Below are 20,421 nucleotides of genomic sequence, written 5' to 3'. Positions count from 1 at the left end.
GTCTGGAAACCTTTGATGATTTTCCTTGAGCTCTTGGTTCCTGATGCCTTCTGGTTCCCACTCTTCCACTCTCTGAAGTCTGGGACTTCTAATGAATGATGCACATTATCAGCTACTGTGGTTTGAATGGCTGCCTGTGATTTAGAATTGCCCAATGCTACAGACTCGGAGCTGGCTTGCATAATTAGCCTGGGCCTCATTAACGTCTGCCTCCCTGGGTGTTTTGCATTCCTGGTGTCTCTCATTCCAATCCCATCTGTCTGGGTGAACAAGGCTGCCCCCTTTCTTCACTGCTTGGTGGAGCCAGGCTCTAGCCTGAGCCCAGAAGAGCTCTGCCATCCACAGAACATGATTTCAACATGCCCTGAACTGACCTCTGCTCTGTTTTCTAAATGAAACAAGTGGATTTCCTCAGGAGCTGAAAGATTTGAGTGCTTCAAGCACCTCGAAATGGTTGGCCCACGGGCCTGTGTTTTGTGTGCTGGCCAGAGAGCGGAGTGAGAATTTAATTACCGCATAGATGATTAAACCATCAATTAAAACTTGTAAACAGACACCAGAATCTGACCTCAGGAGCAAGGGCTTAGTGAGACTGTCCGCTGAAGAGTCCATAAGTTACTCTTTCTTTTTTTAAAAAAGATTTATTTATTTTTATTTATGTGAGTACACTGTAGCTGTCCTCAGACACACCAGAAGACATTAGAACCCATTACAGATGGTTGTGAGCCACCATGTGGTTGCTGGGAATTGAACTCAGAACCTCTGGAAGAGCAAGTCAGTGCTCTTAACCGCTGAGCCACCTCTCCAGTCCGTTACTTTCTTTTCTAGACTGACTCTGCTCTTGCCTCACTCCTCCCTGCCCTGTTCTGAGCCCCAGTAACCCTAGTTCTGTGGGCAGCATCGACCCAGTTCTCCTTTCTGGCCTCTGCATGGCCCCAGCTAGAGATTGGAAGACAGGGTGAGGAAAGAGTGGCAGCATCTCGCCACCATGCCTACCTGTGGCATCGGGCTATGTCCTGTTCTAAGTCACCCTATACTGCATACAAACAGTGGGCTTACTGGGATGTGATATGTCCTGTGAGACTCCATTTTAAATTACCTTTTGTATTTAATTGCTCTGAATACAAAATTCACTTGCCTTTCACATATATGTTACAAAACCAGGTCATTTCCTACAGTATGTTTTTGCAATTTTGTGTGGTAAACCAGCATTCGAATGGAAACACAGAGGCAGAATGTGCTACAGTGGACACATCAGAAAGACTATCTGTACACACTGCCCACCAGGCACACATCGACAAATAACACCGATGAGTCATTTATCCCTAAAAGTAGAGAGGGTTCTATCTTATAAATGTATGTAAAATGTAAATATAATGTAAATTGGGACTATTTTACCTGTAATCCCAATATGACCATGTGAGCGCATAGGCTCATTAAGATCCTATCAGAAAAATTGGGCCTATAACCTCTTCAGATACACCAAAAATGGGTGGAACTTCCTGCCCAGACCCCATAAAGTGGAGAACGCCTGGTTTATAGAGACAGCTTAGTCTGAGCTGTGGCAATAGCTCAGTCAGGAAGGTGCTTACTTGAACTCTAAGACCCACATAAAGAAGCTGCCATTTTGCCATGCATTTACAATTCCAGGACTGGGGAGGAAGAGACAGGAGGATCTCTCGGACTCTCTGGCCAGTCTGTTCAGCCAAGTTTCCAAGCTCATTAAGAGACCAGACCTGACAGACCACCAGGCCAGCTATCAGCAGACTGTGTTTGCTCTCTCTGGTCCCCCAGCAGACCCAAGGCCACAGTCCACCTACTCCTATCCAAGCCTGTGGAGTCCACCCATTCCTCCTATCTATGCCTCCTGTAGATCCCCAGATCATCCTTTCTTAACCACCCAGAAATCAGCACCAAGACCTATAATCACCCCAAACTCAGGTGCTTCGATGCCAGCATAAGAGCACAGTAACAGCCAGGATAACAAATCCCACCAGAGCCTAGCTGTCCTACAACGGTCGAACCAACACAGCTGAAACACAAGAAAAAGACCTTAAAATCAACCATATGAAGATGACTGAGGTCCTCAGAGAGGAAATGAATAAATTTCTTAAAGAAATCCAGGAAAACACACACACACACACACACACACACACACACACACACACACACACCAAAACCAAAACCAAAACATCCCCTCCCCCCCCAAAACTAACCAAGTAAACAAAAGCCAAAACAATTGGAGGAAATGAATAAATCCTTTAATGAAAGTCAAGAAAAACCAATCAGTTGAAGGAAACAAATCAAGTTGTTTAAATCTTGAAAGTGGAGGTAGAAGCAACAAAGAAAACACAAATTCAGGGAACTCTGGAAATGTAGAATTTAGGAATCCAGACAGAAACTACAGAGGCAAGTTTCACCAACAGAATACAAAAGAGACTCTTAGGCATTGAGGATACAGTAGATGAAAATGGATACATCGGTCAAAGAAAATATTAAATCTAAAAAGTTCTAGACAAAAAATATGGTGGTAGAAACAATGAATAAAGATTTCAGGGAGAAACAGTGAATAAAGATTTCAGGGGACTAATCATTGGGCAGCTTCTGGGTTGAAGAGGGGACGAGAAAAGGCAGGAAAAGGTGACTTGCTTTTGGACAGGGAGAGGTTGGAGGAAAAATGTAACCAACTGGGGGCCCCCAGTTTAGATGGCGAATTCGCCAGGATTTGCCACCGGAGGATTTAACTCTGAATGGCTTACAAAGTAAGATGTTATTTGTTGTGTCCAGTGATCGAGTTATCTGTTGATTCTAAACTAAGATTGTGTGGTGTTTTCCTTCACGAGGCGGCTCAACTGAGATCCAGAGAAAGGTACAGTGGTAGGGCACTCGAGCCAGCCACGGAATTGGGATGGGTGGGCTGGCACGGCAGCGACCCACCATGGGAACATAGCAAGTCGGGGAAGAGATTTCAGAGCCGGGTCAGAGAGTCTTCATGAGATGGCCAGTGCCTTGCAGGTAATAGCGTGGACTGCTTTTTTTAGTATTTCCCGCTACAAAAAATTTCCAGGAACTGTAGGACGCTGTGAAAAGACCAAACCTGGGTTGGGGATTTAGCTCAGTGGCAGAGCGCTTGCCTAGGAAGCGCAAGGTCCTGGGTTCGGTCCCCAGCTCCGAAAAAAAGAACAACAACAAAAAAAAAAAAAAAAAAAAGAAAAAGAAAAGACCAAACCTAAGAATAACTGGAATTGAGAAAGAAGAATCCTAGCTCCAGGACCCAGAGAATATTTCCAACAAAAGCACAGAAGAAAATTTCCCTAACCTGAAGAAGGAGATGCCTACACATTGAAAGCACTAAATAGATTGGAACAGAAAAGGAAGCCCCCTTACTACATAATAATCAAAACACTAAACACACAAAACAAAGAATATTAAAAGCTTCAAAAGAAGAAGGCCAAGTAACAAAGGCAGGTGTGTTGCTTTGAAAATGCTTGGCCCAGGGAGTGGCACTATTAGGAGGTGTGGCCTTGTTGGAGGATGGGCTTTGAGAGACCCTCTTCCCAGCTGCCTGGGAGCCAGTCGTCTCCTGTCTGCCTTCAGATGAAGATGTAGAACTCTGATCTCCTCCAGCCCCAGGCCTCCCTAGATGCTTCACACCATGATGATGGACTCAACTTCAGAACCAGTAAGCCATCCCCAGTTAAATGCTGTCTTCCCAAAAGTTGCTTTAGTCGTGGTGTCTGTTCACAGCAGTAAAGCCCTGAGAGAGCAGGCCTATTAGAATTTACACCTGACATCTCAATAGAGACTCTAAAAGCCAGAGAGTCCTGGGCAGATGTGTTTCACAGCTCTGAAGAGACCATGGGTGCCGGCTCGGACTGCTTTACTGAGAATGTTTATTATGGATACCTGGGAGAGCATAGACAATGGGAGGGACATCTGGGAGAGCCCAGAGTGGACCTGATCACACTGAGCTGTGTTGTGTGAGGAGAGAGGGGAGGGGAAGGGAGAGGGGAGAGCAGGAAAAAGAAGTCAATGGCAACAGAAAGAGTATGAATTCATAGAAATGAACAACTGTACTGTATGAAAAATGGGCCAAGGCAGAAATAAGGAAAGCAATTAAAGATTGTAGAGTGAAATGAAAATGAATACACAACGTACTCAGACTTATGGGGCAAAATGTAAGTAGCGGTACGAGGAAAATTCGTAGTATCATGTACCTATATAACAAGAAAAAATGGTGATACCTCATACTACAATGTAACAGCACACTTGAAAGTTCTAGAACAAAAAGGAGTAAATATGCCCAAGAAAGAGTACAAAGCAAGAAATAATCAAACTGAGGGATGGAATCAATAAAATGGCAACAAAAAGAACAACAAAAATCATCAATGAAACAAAGAGGTGGTGCCTTGAGAAAAATCAACAAGATAGACAAGCCGTTATCCAATTTAAATAAAACACAGGAAAAGAATATCCAAATTAACAAAATCAGAAACAAACGGGGGGGGGGCATAACAGCAGTCACTAAGGAAATCCAAAGACTTTAAAAACCTGTACTCCACCAAGTTGGAAAATCTAAAAGAAGTGGATAATTTTCTCAAGAGGTACCACTTATCAACGTTATATCGAGATCAGACAAACAATTTAAAGAGACACATAATCCCTAGTGAAATAGAAGCCATCATTAAAAGTCTCCCATCCCTGAGTAATGATACTCTGTTATGACTGCCGACAGGATCCTAACATAACTGTTCTCTGAGAGGCTCCACCCAACAGCTGACTGAGACAGATGCACAGACCCACAACCAAACATTAGATGGAGCTTGGGGAGTCTTGTAGAAGAGCTAGGAGCATTAAGGGACCCGAAGAGGATGGAGACTCCACAGGAAGACCATCAGAGACAACTAATCCAGACCCTTGAGAGCTCCCAGAGACTGAATCACCAGTCAAAGAGCAAGCATGTGCTGGACCGAGGCCCTTCACATACATGCAGTTTTGCAGCTTGTTCACCACGTGGGTCCTCCAACACCTGGAGAGCGGGCTGTCCCTGAATCCAATATCTGTCTGAGAATCCCCATCCCCTAACTGAGTCATCATTTCTGGCCTCAGTGAGAGAGGATGTACCTAGTCCTACAATGACTTCATGAGCTATGGGGGATTGATACCTGGGGATGTGGGGGTCTTCCCCTTCTTCTGTGGGAAGGGGAAATGGAAACTGGGGAAGGAACTGTGAGAGGGGGGAACTGGGAGGAGAGGGGCTAATACTGGGAGGTAAAGTGAATAAATAAATAAATAAATAAATAAATAAATAAATAAATAAAGTCTCTTAATCAAGAAAGTCCAGGACCAGATGGTTTTAGCACAGGACTCTACCAGACTTTCCAACAAGAATTAACATCAATACTTCTCAAATTATTCCACAAAATAGAAACAGAAGGAACATTGCCAAATTTATTTTTATGGGGCCACAGTTTTCCTGACACACAAACCACATAAAAACTCAAAAAGAAAGAAAATCACAGACTCATCTCCCTCGTGAACATCGATGCCAAAATACTTAATAATTAAAGACCTGAAAATCGAATTCAAAAACTGTCAAAAAGATTGTCCACCATGATAAGTAGGCTCCATCGCAGAGATGCAGGGGTGGTTTAATATATGAAAATCAGTAAATGTAGTCTACCATATAAACAAACTGAATGAAAAAGAAAAGCTACACGATCGTTTCATTAGATACAGAAAAGTCCTTTGACAAAATCCCAAACTCCTTTGCGATGAAAGTCCTAGAGTGATTAGTGATGCAGGGAGATACCTCGGGATAATAAAGGCAAGTTACACCAAACCTACGGCTAACATCGAACCAGAGGGAGAGAAAGTCAAAAGAATTCCACTAAAATCGGGACCCAGACAAGGCTATGCAGCCTGCCCATATCTACTTAATACAGCACCGTGACGTCTTTGTCAGAGCAAGAAGACAACCGAGGGAGAGTGAAGGGATATAAATTGGAAAGGAAGACGTCAAAGTGTCATTATTTGTGAATGATGTGATAGTTTATGTTAATGACTCCAAAAGTTCCACCAGGGAGCTACTACAGCTGATAAATGCTTTCAGCAAAAACAGCTGGATAGAAGGTTAACTAAAAAGTAAAAATGTTTACCCAGACAGAGATCGGAATGAAAGGATCCATGTTTCCCTTAGCTGACTGTCACGATGATCAACACTAGTTGGCAAGTTGTGGCCAACGAAACGACTCCTTTTTGTGAATCTGCTGTAAGGTAATAAATTATGACCTTGGAAGATGCACGTGCCCATTTATATCTGGCATAGCATACTCATGATATTCCCTTCCATTGGTGTGGTGGGCTTTGGAAGAGGCTCGGCAACCATGGCTCATCTCCTGCTCAACTAGAAACTGTATCTACTAGACCTACTAGACTAGAACTTTCTCCTGCTCAACTAGAAATTGTACCTACTAGACCTACTAGACTAGAACTTTCTCCTGCTCAACTAGAAACTGTATCTACTAGACCTACTAGACTAGAACTTTCTCCTGCTCAACTAGAAACTGTATCTACTAGACCTACTAGACTAGAACTTTCTCCTGCTCAACTAGAAACTGTATCTACTAGACCTACTAGACTAGAACTTTCTGTCTTTCATGCCAAGTGCTCTGGAACATTTCACATTTCAGATGTTTTGGGATTTTAGAATATTTATATGTATTGTGTATTTACATATCTCGGGAATGGGCCTCAAATCTAACCGCAAAATCCATTTACATTCTACACATGATATAAATAGCCTGGGGCTGTACTATAATTTTGTGCACTAAACACATTCACAGTGTGGAAATTTTTGCTTGCAACATCATCAAAGCACTCTAAAAGTTTTGAACTTTAGGATTAGGTCTTTCAGATTGGGATGGAATACCCTCTACCTGGAAGGGTATTTCCCCTCTTTGTCCCATCAGCCCCCGCGCCTTCCTCTGCAAATGAAGCTTTCATTAAAGTCCTTGTATTTTAAACAAGCCAAGAAGGGGTGAATTCTGTCCCTTGCCTTGTACAATTCCTGATGTAATGTCTAGTTTCAGAAATGGTGCCCAGGGCATAGCGAGTCCTTAACGAATACTGGTGAAATAAAGAAACTTTGCACGTATCCTATTTCATGTGGCGCTTACAGAAGCCACAGAAGCTGTATTAGTGCCTTGTAAGGTAAAGACGTGGAGGCCCAGAGGTAGAAGACAGTCTGGTCTGACCTCTGGTGAGAACTGCTCTCTACTCACATGAGCTCTGTCCTGGTTCAGGCTCTGCAGAAAACTTGCTTGAGTCTGGATCTGATTTGGCCCTAAAGGTCACATACTAATAGCTTGCTCAGGGTGTTTCATGCTGCTGGGAGGTGGAGGAATATTTAAAAGATGTGGCCTAGTGGAAAGAAGTTAGGTTATTGGAGATGTGCTGTGAAAGGGCATTAAGATTTTGGTTCTGTTTTATCGCTTGCTCTCTTTTGTTTCACAAGCACCCTGAGGTGACAATGTCTTTTGTGTCACATGTTCATAAGATTTGCTGGATACCACCATACCCAAAACTCCTGGGTCAAGAAATCACAGACTGAAACATCTGGAACTTCTAGCCAAAATGAGCCTTGCCTCCTTTTAAGTGCATTAGACTTAGGTATCTTGTCACAGAACCAGATCACTTAGAACGACCACTAAACCAGATCTTAGACTCCCGCTGCCTTCTGTCTAGAGAGCTGGGGCCCAACCATGCTGGCATGAGAGGAGCGGGAATAGACGTTATGAGGCACACAGAGTGAACTGCAAGGTGTTAAAAATGCCCAGGGCTTCATCTGGCATTGCATCAGAGGTCTGGGCCAGATTCAAGCACTGCCAGGCTCTAGAAATCTGATGTCGAGGCAAGCAATCCCATGCCTCCAAGCGAATCTCTTTGCTATGACTTGGTTTCTTCCTCTGTAAAATGGGCTATGATAACAATTACCAGCATTTAATTTAAAGATGACTTTGGTCTAGACATAGCAGAGGCATTAGCACACACCGTCTTGTGGATTCCTCACTGGACTCTGTGATGAGTTGTTAGAATAAAGTGATCCAGGGACTGTGCTAACCATGGTCACATGATGCCTTTGTCTAGGCTGAAGAGGGCTAGGTACCCAGGCAGGCTGCTCCAGAGGCTGGGTTCTGACTGCCAAGCTCCACTGCCCCCTTGCTTTCTTTGGAGCATCTTTTGGGGTTGTGTGGGATAGATAAGATCACATTTTTATAGGAAGAACTTGGCTCAGGGATCCGGCAGTAAGTGGTAATGACCTTTTCCCTACACCCCGTCTCTAAGTCAGATTCTTGGATTCTTCTTATGTTTTCGTTTCAAACGGCTGTTGAACTGTCCTCTTACGTACCACTCATAATGGGGGAACTTAACACCTGTTTAATAATGGAACACTTTCCCTCTTATTAAAGAAGGGCAATCGGGGCAGAGATGCCACACACAGGCTCTGGAGCCAGACTGGCTGAGCCCCACCTCTCACTGGCTGGACACCTGGATCCCATTACACAACTCATTGTTTCTTCTCAACCTTCTTATCTATAAAACCGGGATTTAATAGCGCACACCTTCTGGGGTTGTTGAAAGGATAAAGTGAGTTAATATATGTTAAGTGCTTGGAACAGCGCCTAGCCCATAGGAAACACTGTAAAAGTGTTTTTTAAATAAATAAAAAATTCATGAATTTTGTATGTGCCATTTAAGCTGGCTTAAACTAAAAGGGATTGTTCTTGGTCCAAGTCCGGGGAAGGAGTGTGGACCCAGTCTTGAGTAACATCACCAGGTCACTGTCTCTCTTGGCTGTGAGTTCCTTTGCTTTGGCTCCATTTTTGGCAGGTTATTCACTCAGGGAGACAGATAGCCATCAGTAGCTCTAGGCATTCACCCTACCAGCTCAGCAGAGCTGGACACCTACCCAGCAGTTCAGTGCCCCTGCAGAAATCACATGCCTGTGCCTGTTAACCATGAACTCTAGAAAAAGTTTCATGAGAAAGTCCTGTTGTCTTACCTTGAAGAATCCCAAGGTGATAATCCAATAGACTAGGGCTGGTCATGTGTTGTCAACTGCATACACTGCCCAGACAATGAGGTAGAGAGGGGAAAATCATCAAGGTACTGTTTCTCAGAACAGGAGAGATGAATGATGGAGAAAATAAACTAGCAGTGGCTTACTCTGCCACCATCCTGCTCTCTTGGAATACGAGATCTCCATGGGAACAGAAGCAACAGAGATGTGTTACAAAGACTGGTGCCTATGACCATGGAGCGCTCCCACAATATCCTAGGTGTGAGCTGGAGAACCAGTCTTGGGATTCAGCGTGAGTGTGGAGTCCCAAGAAACAGGGGAGCAGATGGTGTTGTTACTGTCAGGCCAAGAACTGAGACACCATTGGTGTTAAGTCCTAGAATGCGAAACCTTGACCACTAGGAGCTTTGATGACAGAAGACAGGAGAATGTAGATGCCTTAGGTCCAGAAGACAGCCTCAGCTTTGCCTCATGTGCTCTGTGATAATATAGTGCCGGCCTATATTAGTGAGATCCCATCTTCTAGACTCTGTCTACTAGCAAGATCACTGCTGACACACCCAGAGATGATGCTTAACCTGTCTGGTTAGAGGTCCTGCTCATGTGTAGAGTAAACTCTAGCCCCAGTGTCAAATGCCTGTTGGCATTTTCCAATATGACACCTAAGTGTGAGATACCACAGGCCAAGAGAACAGCTCAACATTCCAACTTGGGAGAGCACAGCGAGGGCTTGTCATGGTTTCACAAGATTCCAGTGCTTTCTATCTGCTGGCCACATTGCAAATCAAACTGTGGCTTCCTGGTGACTGCATACTTTCTAGACAGTCTGAGTATGGAGATTGTATCAAGCTTACTGGACTGCGCTACCTGTAGGACACTGAGCAGATTTCTGAGCCCACAGGCTTAGGTGCTTGAATGCTTGGCCCCTAGATAGTGGTGCTATTTAGAAAGGTCGTGAAAACTTTAAGTCTTACAGTCCTGTCCAACTGGCGGGCCATATGCAGCTAAGGAAAACTATGGATGTATTTTTGTGAACTTAATACAAGATAGAGAGCTGTCTGCAAAGAGGGAACTTTTAGGTTTCAAAGAGGGACATAAGGCTGTTATACCTATCTACCATATTAAGGTAGACCTGGCTGCCAGATTCTCCCAGAATTCCTCAGCCCCTACCTGTTCAGGGCCCTCCTAGCTGTCATACGTGCCCCCCTACCATGAACTCTCCAGCCTAGATTTCCCTTTATAATCCAACCATTTTGGTCACCTAATCTTTTTGTACCTTTTGGACCTCTGGCTCCTGCATCTGGTTTCCCCTCTCTCCTCTCTATCATCTCCTCCCCTCTCTCCTCACATGTCTCAGTATCATGGGCACTCTGGTTGCTCCCAGATGTCCCTATCTCTGCCTGTGCGCTCTCTCTCTCTCTCTCTCTCTCTCTCTCTCTCTCTCTCTCTCTCTCTCTCTTTCTCTCTCCCCTCCCTCCTTCCCTCCCTCTCTCTGTCTCTGTCTCTCTCTCCCTCTCTCTCCCCCTCCCTCCTTCCTTCCCTCTCTCTGTCTCTGTCTCTGTCTCTGTCTCTCTCCCTCTCTCCCTCTCTCTCTCTCTCTCTCTCTCTCTCTCTCTCTCTCTCTCTCTCTCACACACACACACACACACACACACACACACACACACACACACATTAAACCTTCTCCTCCACCATACCTAGGAGTAGTCATGTCCTTTCTTTTCCTTGTTCTTTTTTGTTTCATTTAGGAACCATGACTGAGGAAATGCCTACATAAGACTGCCCCATAGGCAAGCCTGGTAGGTATTTTCCTAATAAGTGATTGATGTGGGAAGACCCAGCTCACTGTGGGTTGTGCCCACATGTTAGCAACTCCTCTGGGCTCTAGGTAACCGTTGGATTACCTAGAAACAGCTTGCATCTCCCCCACCCACTACCAGGTATGAGCCAGGGATATAAGAAGGACACTGGACCACCCTCTCCTCCACCTTGAACTAAAATAAATCCTTCCTCTCCTAAGTTGCTTTTGTCAGGTATTTTGTCATAGTAACAAGAAGAGAAAGTAAGAGTGACAAAGTAAGAGCCTTATGGGATCCCTGGACCCAGGGCTTTGCTTTTATTGGCAATGTCTTCAAAGCCTTGGTTCTTCAAGATATGGTTGGTCTTCCTTCTCCTCCTTCTCTCCCTGCTCAGTCTCCTCTCTCATCTTCCCTTTCCTCCTCCTTTTTTTTTCTTCACCATCACCATCCTTATCCTCTCAGAGATTATCCAAATCATTGCTGTTCAGTTTTAGTCTCTAGGACCAGCACCACCTAGGGGATTAGTTTCCCAGGCCCTACCTCAAGACCTAGTTGATGGGAATTTGTGTGTTAACAAGATGGTAGGGAGATTGGTACATGGACTGCAATTTGAAAGGATCTATGATTGATAATTCTATAGGAAAGCTAATACACTGTGGTAGCTTCACATGACAGCAATCCATCCTCTCATGGTTGTGGGGGCCATATGTACAAAATAAAAATGTCAGCAGCTCTGGTTCCTTCTAGGGAACAATATGTCCACTCTCCATCTCCTAGCTCCCCAACATTGCAGGAAATCCTTGACATTCTTTGACTTGTTGATGTACCACTCCAGTTTTGGCCTTCATAATCATATATTTTCCTTGTATCTCTATGTCTTCATTTTTGATACAGTCTAATGTAATTTAGGTTGGCCTAGAACTTGCAATGCACCCTAGGTATACCTTGAACACCAAATCCCCTCGCCTCAGCTTCCAGTTATAGGCCAGTGATACGATGTCTAGTCCAGCACTTCCTCTTTACAAAGACACCAGTAATATTGGATTGTGCATCTACACATTTAAAGTATGACCCAGTTTAAGTAATCATGTCTGGAAGGATTTTGCTTCCAAATAAATACATATTTTCTGGTATGAGTAGTGAGGACTTTAACACAAAAGTTTTTGAGGAAACCAAATCCACTAAAAATGCATCAAAAGTCTGCCACTCATAAATGCCAAGAGACAAGATAATTAATAAACACCTAAGTCATTTCTATAAACTCACTTTTGTGAACAATTGTGCAAATTCTGAATGAAGACTGCAGACCTAGAAGAAAACTGAAGATGTTTATTTTCACAGGGTGATTCCTGCCTTCAGGTAGCCCATTTGGTAGACTTCTTGGCTTTTCAAATGAGTCAATATCACAGAAAAAAATGTATGGGTGGTTGCTTGTGGTGGTTTTAACTTTAATTGTTAACTAGATACATCCTAGCATTCCCTGGAAACAGTTTCAAGAATGGATTATCTAGAGTGGGTTGGTCTTTGGATAAGTCTGTAAAGGATAGTCTTAATTAAGTTAATTGATGTAGGAAGACATAGATCTCATGAGTAACATCATTCTTAGGTAGGGGATCCTTAATTAACTATATGAATTGACAAATCTAGTTGAGTGCAAGCAAGTGAGCAAGCAAGCAAGCAAGCATTCACTTCTTTCTGTTCTTCATTGTGGATGTATTGAGAATAACTCTCAAGTTTCTGCTGCCTTGACTTCCCTGCTATCATGGCCTGTGTAACTTGGACTTATAAACTAAAATAAAGCCTTTGTTCTCTAAGTAGTTTTTTGTTTAAGTCTATGAACTGGTTTATGTTATAGAAATGAAGCTAGAACATTGCTTACTGGAATCATCTAGATAGCTTTCAGAACACTGCTGTCTGTATCCTACCTTCAGGGATTCCTGTGTTATGGATCACAAGTCTTACATACTTAGACTCTCAGGTGACTCCAATCTGCTCTCAAAGTTGAGAACTAACAGCATAAACGGAGGCATTTTAATTATTATGAAGAAAAGGATTCCTTTGATTCAAGACAGTGGACATAGGCACTGGTAATATTGAACACGAGGACAGACTAATTCCTAAGTAATAATATTTAAGGTTTTATGGACTAACTGCACACTGTGGCTACTATGAGAACATACAGTGTAGGAAACATACCTTGTAGCAGTCTCAAAACTGGCCCTTGACAACAGACTTGTTTATTTTCCCTTTTAATTACATCAACTTTACACTACATTTATGGTATCTGTTCTTGGTGCTTGTAAAAGAGAATTCTATTTCTCCTTAATAAACAAATGTTTCATCATAACATGCTAACTTCCTTTTCTTTGGTAATATACTTCATCTAAAAGTCCATTTACCCAACTCCCAGAATATTAATGTAGCTGTATTAGTTAGCTTTGTTTGTTTTTAGAAATATGTACAACTCTAGGTGGTTTGGTATTTTATATTTTGGTGGTGGTAGTGGGGATTGAACCCAGGGCCTCTAGAAGGTGCTGGGCAAGTACTCTTCCACTGTATTACCTCCCAGGCTTGAAACTTGCTGTGTAACTTAAGGGAGGCTGGAAAGTTTGGTTATTTTGCCGCATCCTACCACGTTCTGGTATTACACACCTGGCACTCAGTTAGCTCCTTATTAATCTGAAAGTTTTGGTAGATCTTCTCCCCTCATTGTCAAATGCCTGCCTTATTACAGTCCTACTAACTTTTTCAATAGAATGTAGTTACATTTTAAAAGTTACCCTGAAGAGTTGTTTTGTTTAATTAGAACATTTAGACCATTCATGTTTAATGAAATCATATATATATATATATATGTATATATATATGTATATATATATATATATGTATGGTGGCACAAATACTTAAATGCTAAGGGTCCTTTGTAGAGGTCGCAATTTTCACAAGTAACCATGAGAGAGTAATTCCTAGGTATTCACATACTCTAAAAGTGGAATCACCTGTCTGTGTTCTTGGGGAATAGGTGTCAGGTTTTCAGTACAGGTTCCCATACCAACAAGGTCCAGGGAACCTCTAGGCAAAGAAGAAACAAAGACATGACTTCAGGGAAAGCAGTATGGCAAAGTAGGAGACAGGACAGCAGTTCCATGGCCATGCCCAGTGATAGAGAGGTAGCAATGGCACATACGGTAGACTGGGGGAGCGGCTCTTTACCTGCTTACACAGAGGTACTTTATAATCACCATTACTACCCTACGAGTAGCTTCCCTATCATCATCTGAAAATAACAGTTACCCAATACACCCTCTTCTTTCCTTTACACTTCTCTGTTCAGCTTATCTTTCTTTGGGATCATTTTCCTTTGGCCTAAATACCTGAGAGTTTCCCTTAGCGAGGATCTGCTCTTTGTGTTTTTATTTGTTCATCATTCATCTAAGTTATTTCCCCAGAGGTGGAATTGGGGACTAATTTTCCTCACTGCCATGAAGGTGTCCTCACCATGGCTCTCTGAAAGCCATCACTGAAATTACAATAAAATAAATTTACCTTCCTAACTCTGCTTATAATCCAGATGTTTTTCTTTCTCTTCCTACAGTTGCATGAACATGTCTGGGTGTAGAATTGTTTTTCCTAATCTAGGTTAAACCGGGTTGAGCTTCTCATTGGCATCTAAGGCTGGAGTAGTCATTCTTTGCACTCCTGCCTCTGGTTCATTCATTTATTCTTTCAGTTCTCTTCTGACCCTAGGATTACGTGAACACTCTAGTGTGTCCCGAGACCTGGCCCACTCCTCTGCATTTCTAATGTTCTCCACTCTCTTTGCCTCCTTCAGCAGAATTTGTTTAATTCCACGAGTGCTTTCCCAACTGTGTCTAATGTGCTGTTAAACACAACACATTCAATCATTTGGCTCTTACAGTTTTCCATTTCTAGAAGTCCTAATTTTTAACATTATTTAAATTTTTATTACATGTTTTGGTCATATTTTCCCTTCCCCAGCACCTTCCAGATTTCCTCTTTCTAGTCATCTAAATATGTATTTTTCTCTTAAAAAACAAAACTAAAGAACGACATTAACAACAACAACAGCACACACAGAAGTGACATGCCGCCGCCGCCGCCGCCGCCACCACCACCACCACCACCACCACCACCACCACCGCCGCCGCCACCACCAATAACAACAAATCAATCCAAACCAACCAAACAATAAAAAACATGGAGTCAATTTTGTGTTGGTTAACTATTATTTAGCATGTAGCCTGACCTGTGCTGTGCTTGATATACCTAGTATCATTCCACTGAAGGAAGCAGACTTCCTCTCCCAACAGCTACCCATTGCAAATATGTTCTTGATTAGGGGTGGGGACTTTATGCCCATTCCTTTTCTCTGTCTTACGGCCAGCTCCATGACATGGAATCCATACCCTGACATTTTCAATGAGGCCCAGCATCTGAAAGTAGGTAGATAGATGATGGACCCTAGGGGTTCGTCCAGTCCTAGGGGAACTTCCAGTCCAATCGTTCTGCTAATTGAACATTACAATAAAATGACTCCTAATGACACATTGTTATACTCATAGATCAGTGTATCAGTGAGCCCTCATCAGAGAAGCTTTGTCTTGCAGTAGATAGTAATTAACACAGGGAATCACATTTGGACAATATGCAGAGAGAGAGGGACTTTGGCCTCCTCCGCACTAAGTGGGATGTATGATATCCCTTCCCTCAAGGATTAGAGATCTATGTGGAAGAAGAGGCACGAAGATTATAAGAGCCAGAGTTGGTGGACAACTCAAAGGAAACAGCGTTTTCCAGATACAACAGGCCTCATGCAGATAGGAACTCTCAGATGCACATGACAGCATGTATGAGATCTGCACAGGTTCAAACTAGAATGCTTACTCTTTATAGATCCCTGTTCTCTGCAAATATTTTCCAACTTGATTTTCTTTTCCTCTCGATATATACATCGCTCTCTCTTTTACTAATCTGTGTCTGGCAACTGCAATGTCTAGTCTCTCTGAAGTTTAGCTCCTGTGGTCTACTACTCCTATTTCTGCTAATTCATGGCACCAATGCTAGCTAATCCCAACCATGTGTTAGCCATTATGTAAATATGTCTCTGAAGCACGGCCTGAAAGTGTGTTGTTTTATAAAGGGTTTTCTTACACTTCTGGCACGCTCGTGATGAACAGGCATCAAGTCTAATGCCAAAGACTTCCTAGGCCTCATCCACTTCAAAGAGGGCTCAGCTACTCTGGTTTCATGTTCACCTTGAAGGCGGACTTCTATGGGGCCTTAGTTCACTATATATGTGTGTGTGTGTGTGTGTGTGTGTGTGTGTGTGTGTGTGTGTGTGTCTCTGTGTGTGTGTGTCTGTGTGTGTGTGTCTGTGTGTGTGTGTGTGTGTGTGTGTGTGTGTGTGTGTGTGTGTGTTGAGGCGTGAACCATTATACTCTCCAATACACGTAAGTGGGCCTGAAGGCTGACTTCTGTTCCCTTTTCTTCCCTGGCCAATTAAAGTCAATTTCTAATCTGGACCATGTAGCAACAGTTAGTCTACTGATTTCTGGGACAAGTATCACAAAGTATATATGTGATGGCTTTTGTACTTGTGTTAGTTGCTTTCCCTGTCACTGTGACAAATGAGCTTGAGAGAAGCTACTCAAGAGAGGAAGAACATTTTGGATCACAGTTTCAGAGGGATTTCAGTCCATCATGGGAAGGTATGGCCCTAGTGCTTCCATGATGGTGGGAGCACATGCATCTGATCCACAGCAATAATGTGCCTAATCAGGAAAGAACTGGGCAAGCATAACTTTCAAGGCCCACCATGATGACCTATTTCCTCCAGCTTGCCCCCACGTCCCAAAGATTGGGCTAACTCCCCCAAAAAGTACAACCAGGTAGGGACTAAATGTTCAACCAAATGACCCTGCAGCAGGCATTTCACTTTCAGATAATAACGATTCTGTTTATTTTTCTTGACTTCCATTGTCCCATTGTTCACTCCCTGGTAGTTATTACCGTTATACCAACTCTCTAAAGGCTGCTGAGAATTGCAATTGTTTGAAACTAGTTTTTAGTGGTGGCTCAAATGACCTGGCCTATTATTACTGGAAACAGGAAGCCACACAATGTCGCTTCTGCACCAAGAAAGCATGCAGTAGATGACTGCTTTAGCCAATCACTGTACTGCCCAACCGTACTCCATTACTTCCAGTCTTTAACTGTAGAGGTTGTTTTTAACTTGCAGAATGCCGATACCCTCCCCCTAGCTCGATATCCACATAATACCCATTTGACAAGATGCTAAATATATGTGCCTTTCCTACCAGGTCTTTTGCTTTTCCTACTTGTCCAGGTCTGAACGTCACCTCTTGGCCATATAGACCTTCACACGTTAGCCTGTGCATCTTTTTATCCCAGGGCCTCACACATAGGACAGCATTTATGCGACGTTTATCTCTCCTGTGCATGTGTATTGATCACGTCTGACTTCCAAAGAATTCCCTCATTTCCTCTCCAGCTCAGCACACATCCTACACATATCTCTGGAAAATCTGATAACCAGGGCTTTTGCTTCTGCCATGGTTGGAGGGGATTTTCTGAATGCTTAGTCTGCTGTGTTACTGGGATGGGTTCCATTCTTTCTGCCAGCCTTTTACACTATGCATAGGTAACCTTCACAAGCACGAGTTTGTAGAAACTTCAGCAGCTCCTGGCTGCAATGTTTCTATCTCCACCTTGTCTTTAAGAAACAGAGAGCAAAAGGAACCAAATACAGGCAGAATAGGATCACAGCTCTATGACCAGAACCCATGCTTTTCAGCCCAAGCCTGATTTCTGGACATCACGGTTGCCTCCCGTGTTTTTGTGTCATTAATAATTTCTATTACAGGGGCACCGAGGGCTCTGTGGAAATCATTTGGCACAGAAATGTACACACGGCACCTGAAAGTGGCCACAGGTACCAGGTAGGCAGGTGTAGAGGTGTCGCTGTGAGGTTTCTCATATACACTCTTCAGATGGCTTTTGTGTCTCAGGTCTGCTTACCGCACAATTTTGGTGCCATTTCTCACAACTTGCATGTCCACCATGCAGCCTCCGGTGACATAAGCAGCCAGGTTCAGCTCAGAGAACTCAGCCTGGAGAAGAAAGCAAAACAAAAGCAGAAGACGTCAAACACCACCAGTATAGGACACTGGTGTTTACGGTGTGCTTTGTGTATCATCCAGTGCATAACCAGGCGTCATTTCAAACTTAGAAACAGAATACACATCTCTGTTTTCAAAATGAAGCTGAGGTTCAGAGAGGCAGGTGACCTGCTCAGGACCGCATGATGAACACACCATATTGGAAACTATGAGTCTCCGATTCCAAGGGCCCACTGTCATGATCACAGCTCTCCTGCCTCCTTGGAAGCAGAAGAAACCGCTTTGTGACTAGAAGATCCCAAATGTTAACAGGCTGGGTTCCCTAGCGCTGTTAGTCATTTGCTGTGCAGTTCATCAGCCTCATGCCTCTCTTTACACGGCTCTGGTAACAGGACACTCCTCAAATTATCGCCCCAGCCTCTCTTTCTTAGTAGCGGCCCCTCCCCCTTTCCACACACCCAGCTACAGTGAAGCACCATGCCTGCGTTGCTATAGGCACAGTGGATGGGCAGGCATCTGGAGCATGGTGATGGAACGATAGAGGTAGCTGAGAAGTTAAGCCAAGACATGCAGTTTGTTTGTAGGGAGTTGTATCTTTCTGCTCTGTTTTGTTTCTTGCTATAGGGCTGCCTATATTGAATGTACGCTTACCTCAGACCCCCTACATAGCAAAAGACGATTCTGGATTGCTGATCCTCCTATCTCTCTCTTCTAAGTCCCCAAAGTACAGACTACACACCACAATAGTTATAGTAAGGGATGCGATATAGTTAGGAATGGAATCCAGGGCTCGTGCATGCCAAGCAAGCACTCTAACATCTGAGCTACAGCCCCAGCCCATAGTTGGTGTGTATCTTTAATGCACAAGCCTGGATTTTACGTGGATCGAATTTATTGCTAGCAGAACTAGGGAAGCATGGAAAACCAGAATGGATGAAGCTGAAGAAGAGAAGAAGGGAGCAGAGAAGAAGGAGAGAATGAGTTATCATAGTCGCCAAGAGAGGCAGAGAGAGAGAGGGACAGAAGCGAGAGAGGGAGAGCACTCTTGATGTCCCTGTCATTGGCTTTAGGTGTGTACCTTTGTATTTTAAGGCATTAGTGAAATTCTATCACTTTCAAGCAGAGCTATGCGGAATACCATGTATCTCTGGTCACACTGGATGCTTCCTGGAGATATAGACATGTTCTTATAACTACTCATATCAGAGTCCCAGAATACTGTAATAAGGGTCCACTGATGGGTGGCATCAGTGGCAGGAACTTACTCTATAGTTCTGGGCTGAAAGTTCAAAGTCAAGGTGCTGGTAGGGTTTGTTTCTTTTGAAGAAGACGGGAAGTGTTGCAATTACTCTAGACCCCTTCCTTGTCTTGAAGAGCACCATTTTTCCGCCTGACTCTCTTCTCATTGTTTGTCCTATATCTAAAGTCCTTGTATTTATGAGGACATCAATCATATAGCTACATTCTCAGTTTAATGACCTTGTTTTTGTTTGACGACCTCTTTATAGGTTCTCTTTCCAAGTAAGATCACATTCTGAGGTACCGTGATTGGATTTTAAATCATTTTTTTTTAAAGTGTAAGTGTTTTTACCTATTCTTTAAGAATGTCATATATGGAGATGAATAGATGACCACTTCAGTCGAGCTTGTATCACCTGAAACTCTAGCTCCAAGGGGCCCAATGCCATAGATTTATACAGATGCTAATAATTATTAATAATTCAAAGTAATAAAATAAAATTTAAAATAAAATGCTGTACATGTACACGATGCATTTTGATCATATCTACCTCCTCTAAGTTCTCTTAGACTCTCAATACACATGCCCCTTTCAACCTCATATCCTCCTCATTATTTATAAGTTTATAACCCATTGTATCTAGTTAGAGCTGTCCATACACACATGGATATAGGGGCAGTCAGTGGAGCATGGACAGCCAACCACGGGCCACACTTGGAAGAAAACTGTACTCCCTTAGCAGCCATCCAGTCCCAACAGCTCTATTCCAGGTGTGGTCCTCATGAATCTCTCCCCCACCCACTCTGTAATGTTGATTGGCTTGATCTTGTGTAGGTCTTATGCAGGCGGCCATAGCTCCTGTGTGTTCATGAGTAGCATGGCCCTGTCATGTCCAGAAATATTTTCACAGCAGAACCAGTCTTAAAATCTTCCCGCCCACACTTCCATGATGTCCACCTCAGGGAACCGTGATACAAATGTCCCATGTGGACCTGGCCACTCAACACACACTTAATCTCTGGAATCTGGCTAATTGTGATGGAATATGGCTTAACTCTGTGTTAAGCTATGTCTATTCTAATAAGGGTCCTATCTAGTGAGGGGTGAAAGCTTCACTAACCTGTGGATATAAGGTTAACT

At 43.3% G+C, this 20,421-nt stretch overlaps 1 protein-coding gene across 4 annotated transcripts in view; it reads right to left on the bottom strand.

Moving 5' to 3' along the window:
* The window catches only part of Syn3 (synapsin III), a 448,670-nt gene that overhangs the window by 332,815 nt on the left and 95,434 nt on the right, over positions 1-20,421 (bottom strand). For all 4 annotated transcript variants that reach the window (XM_087555990.1, XM_087555992.1, XM_087555991.1 and 1 more), the window contains 1 exon segment: positions 17,941-18,032. In XM_087555990.1, coding sequence (XP_087412116.1) covers positions 17,941-18,032 — 92 coding nt within the window.

The sequence above is a fragment of the Rattus norvegicus genome, chromosome 7 (genome assembly GCF_021556685.1).
Source record: "Rattus norvegicus strain SHRSP/BbbUtx chromosome 7, alternate assembly SHRSP_T2T, whole genome shotgun sequence".
NCBI classification, from domain to species: Eukaryota; Metazoa; Chordata; class Mammalia; order Rodentia; family Muridae; genus Rattus; species Rattus norvegicus.
Note: the sequence above shows the minus strand (reverse complement) of the source record. Positions and strands in the feature narration are given on the sequence as shown.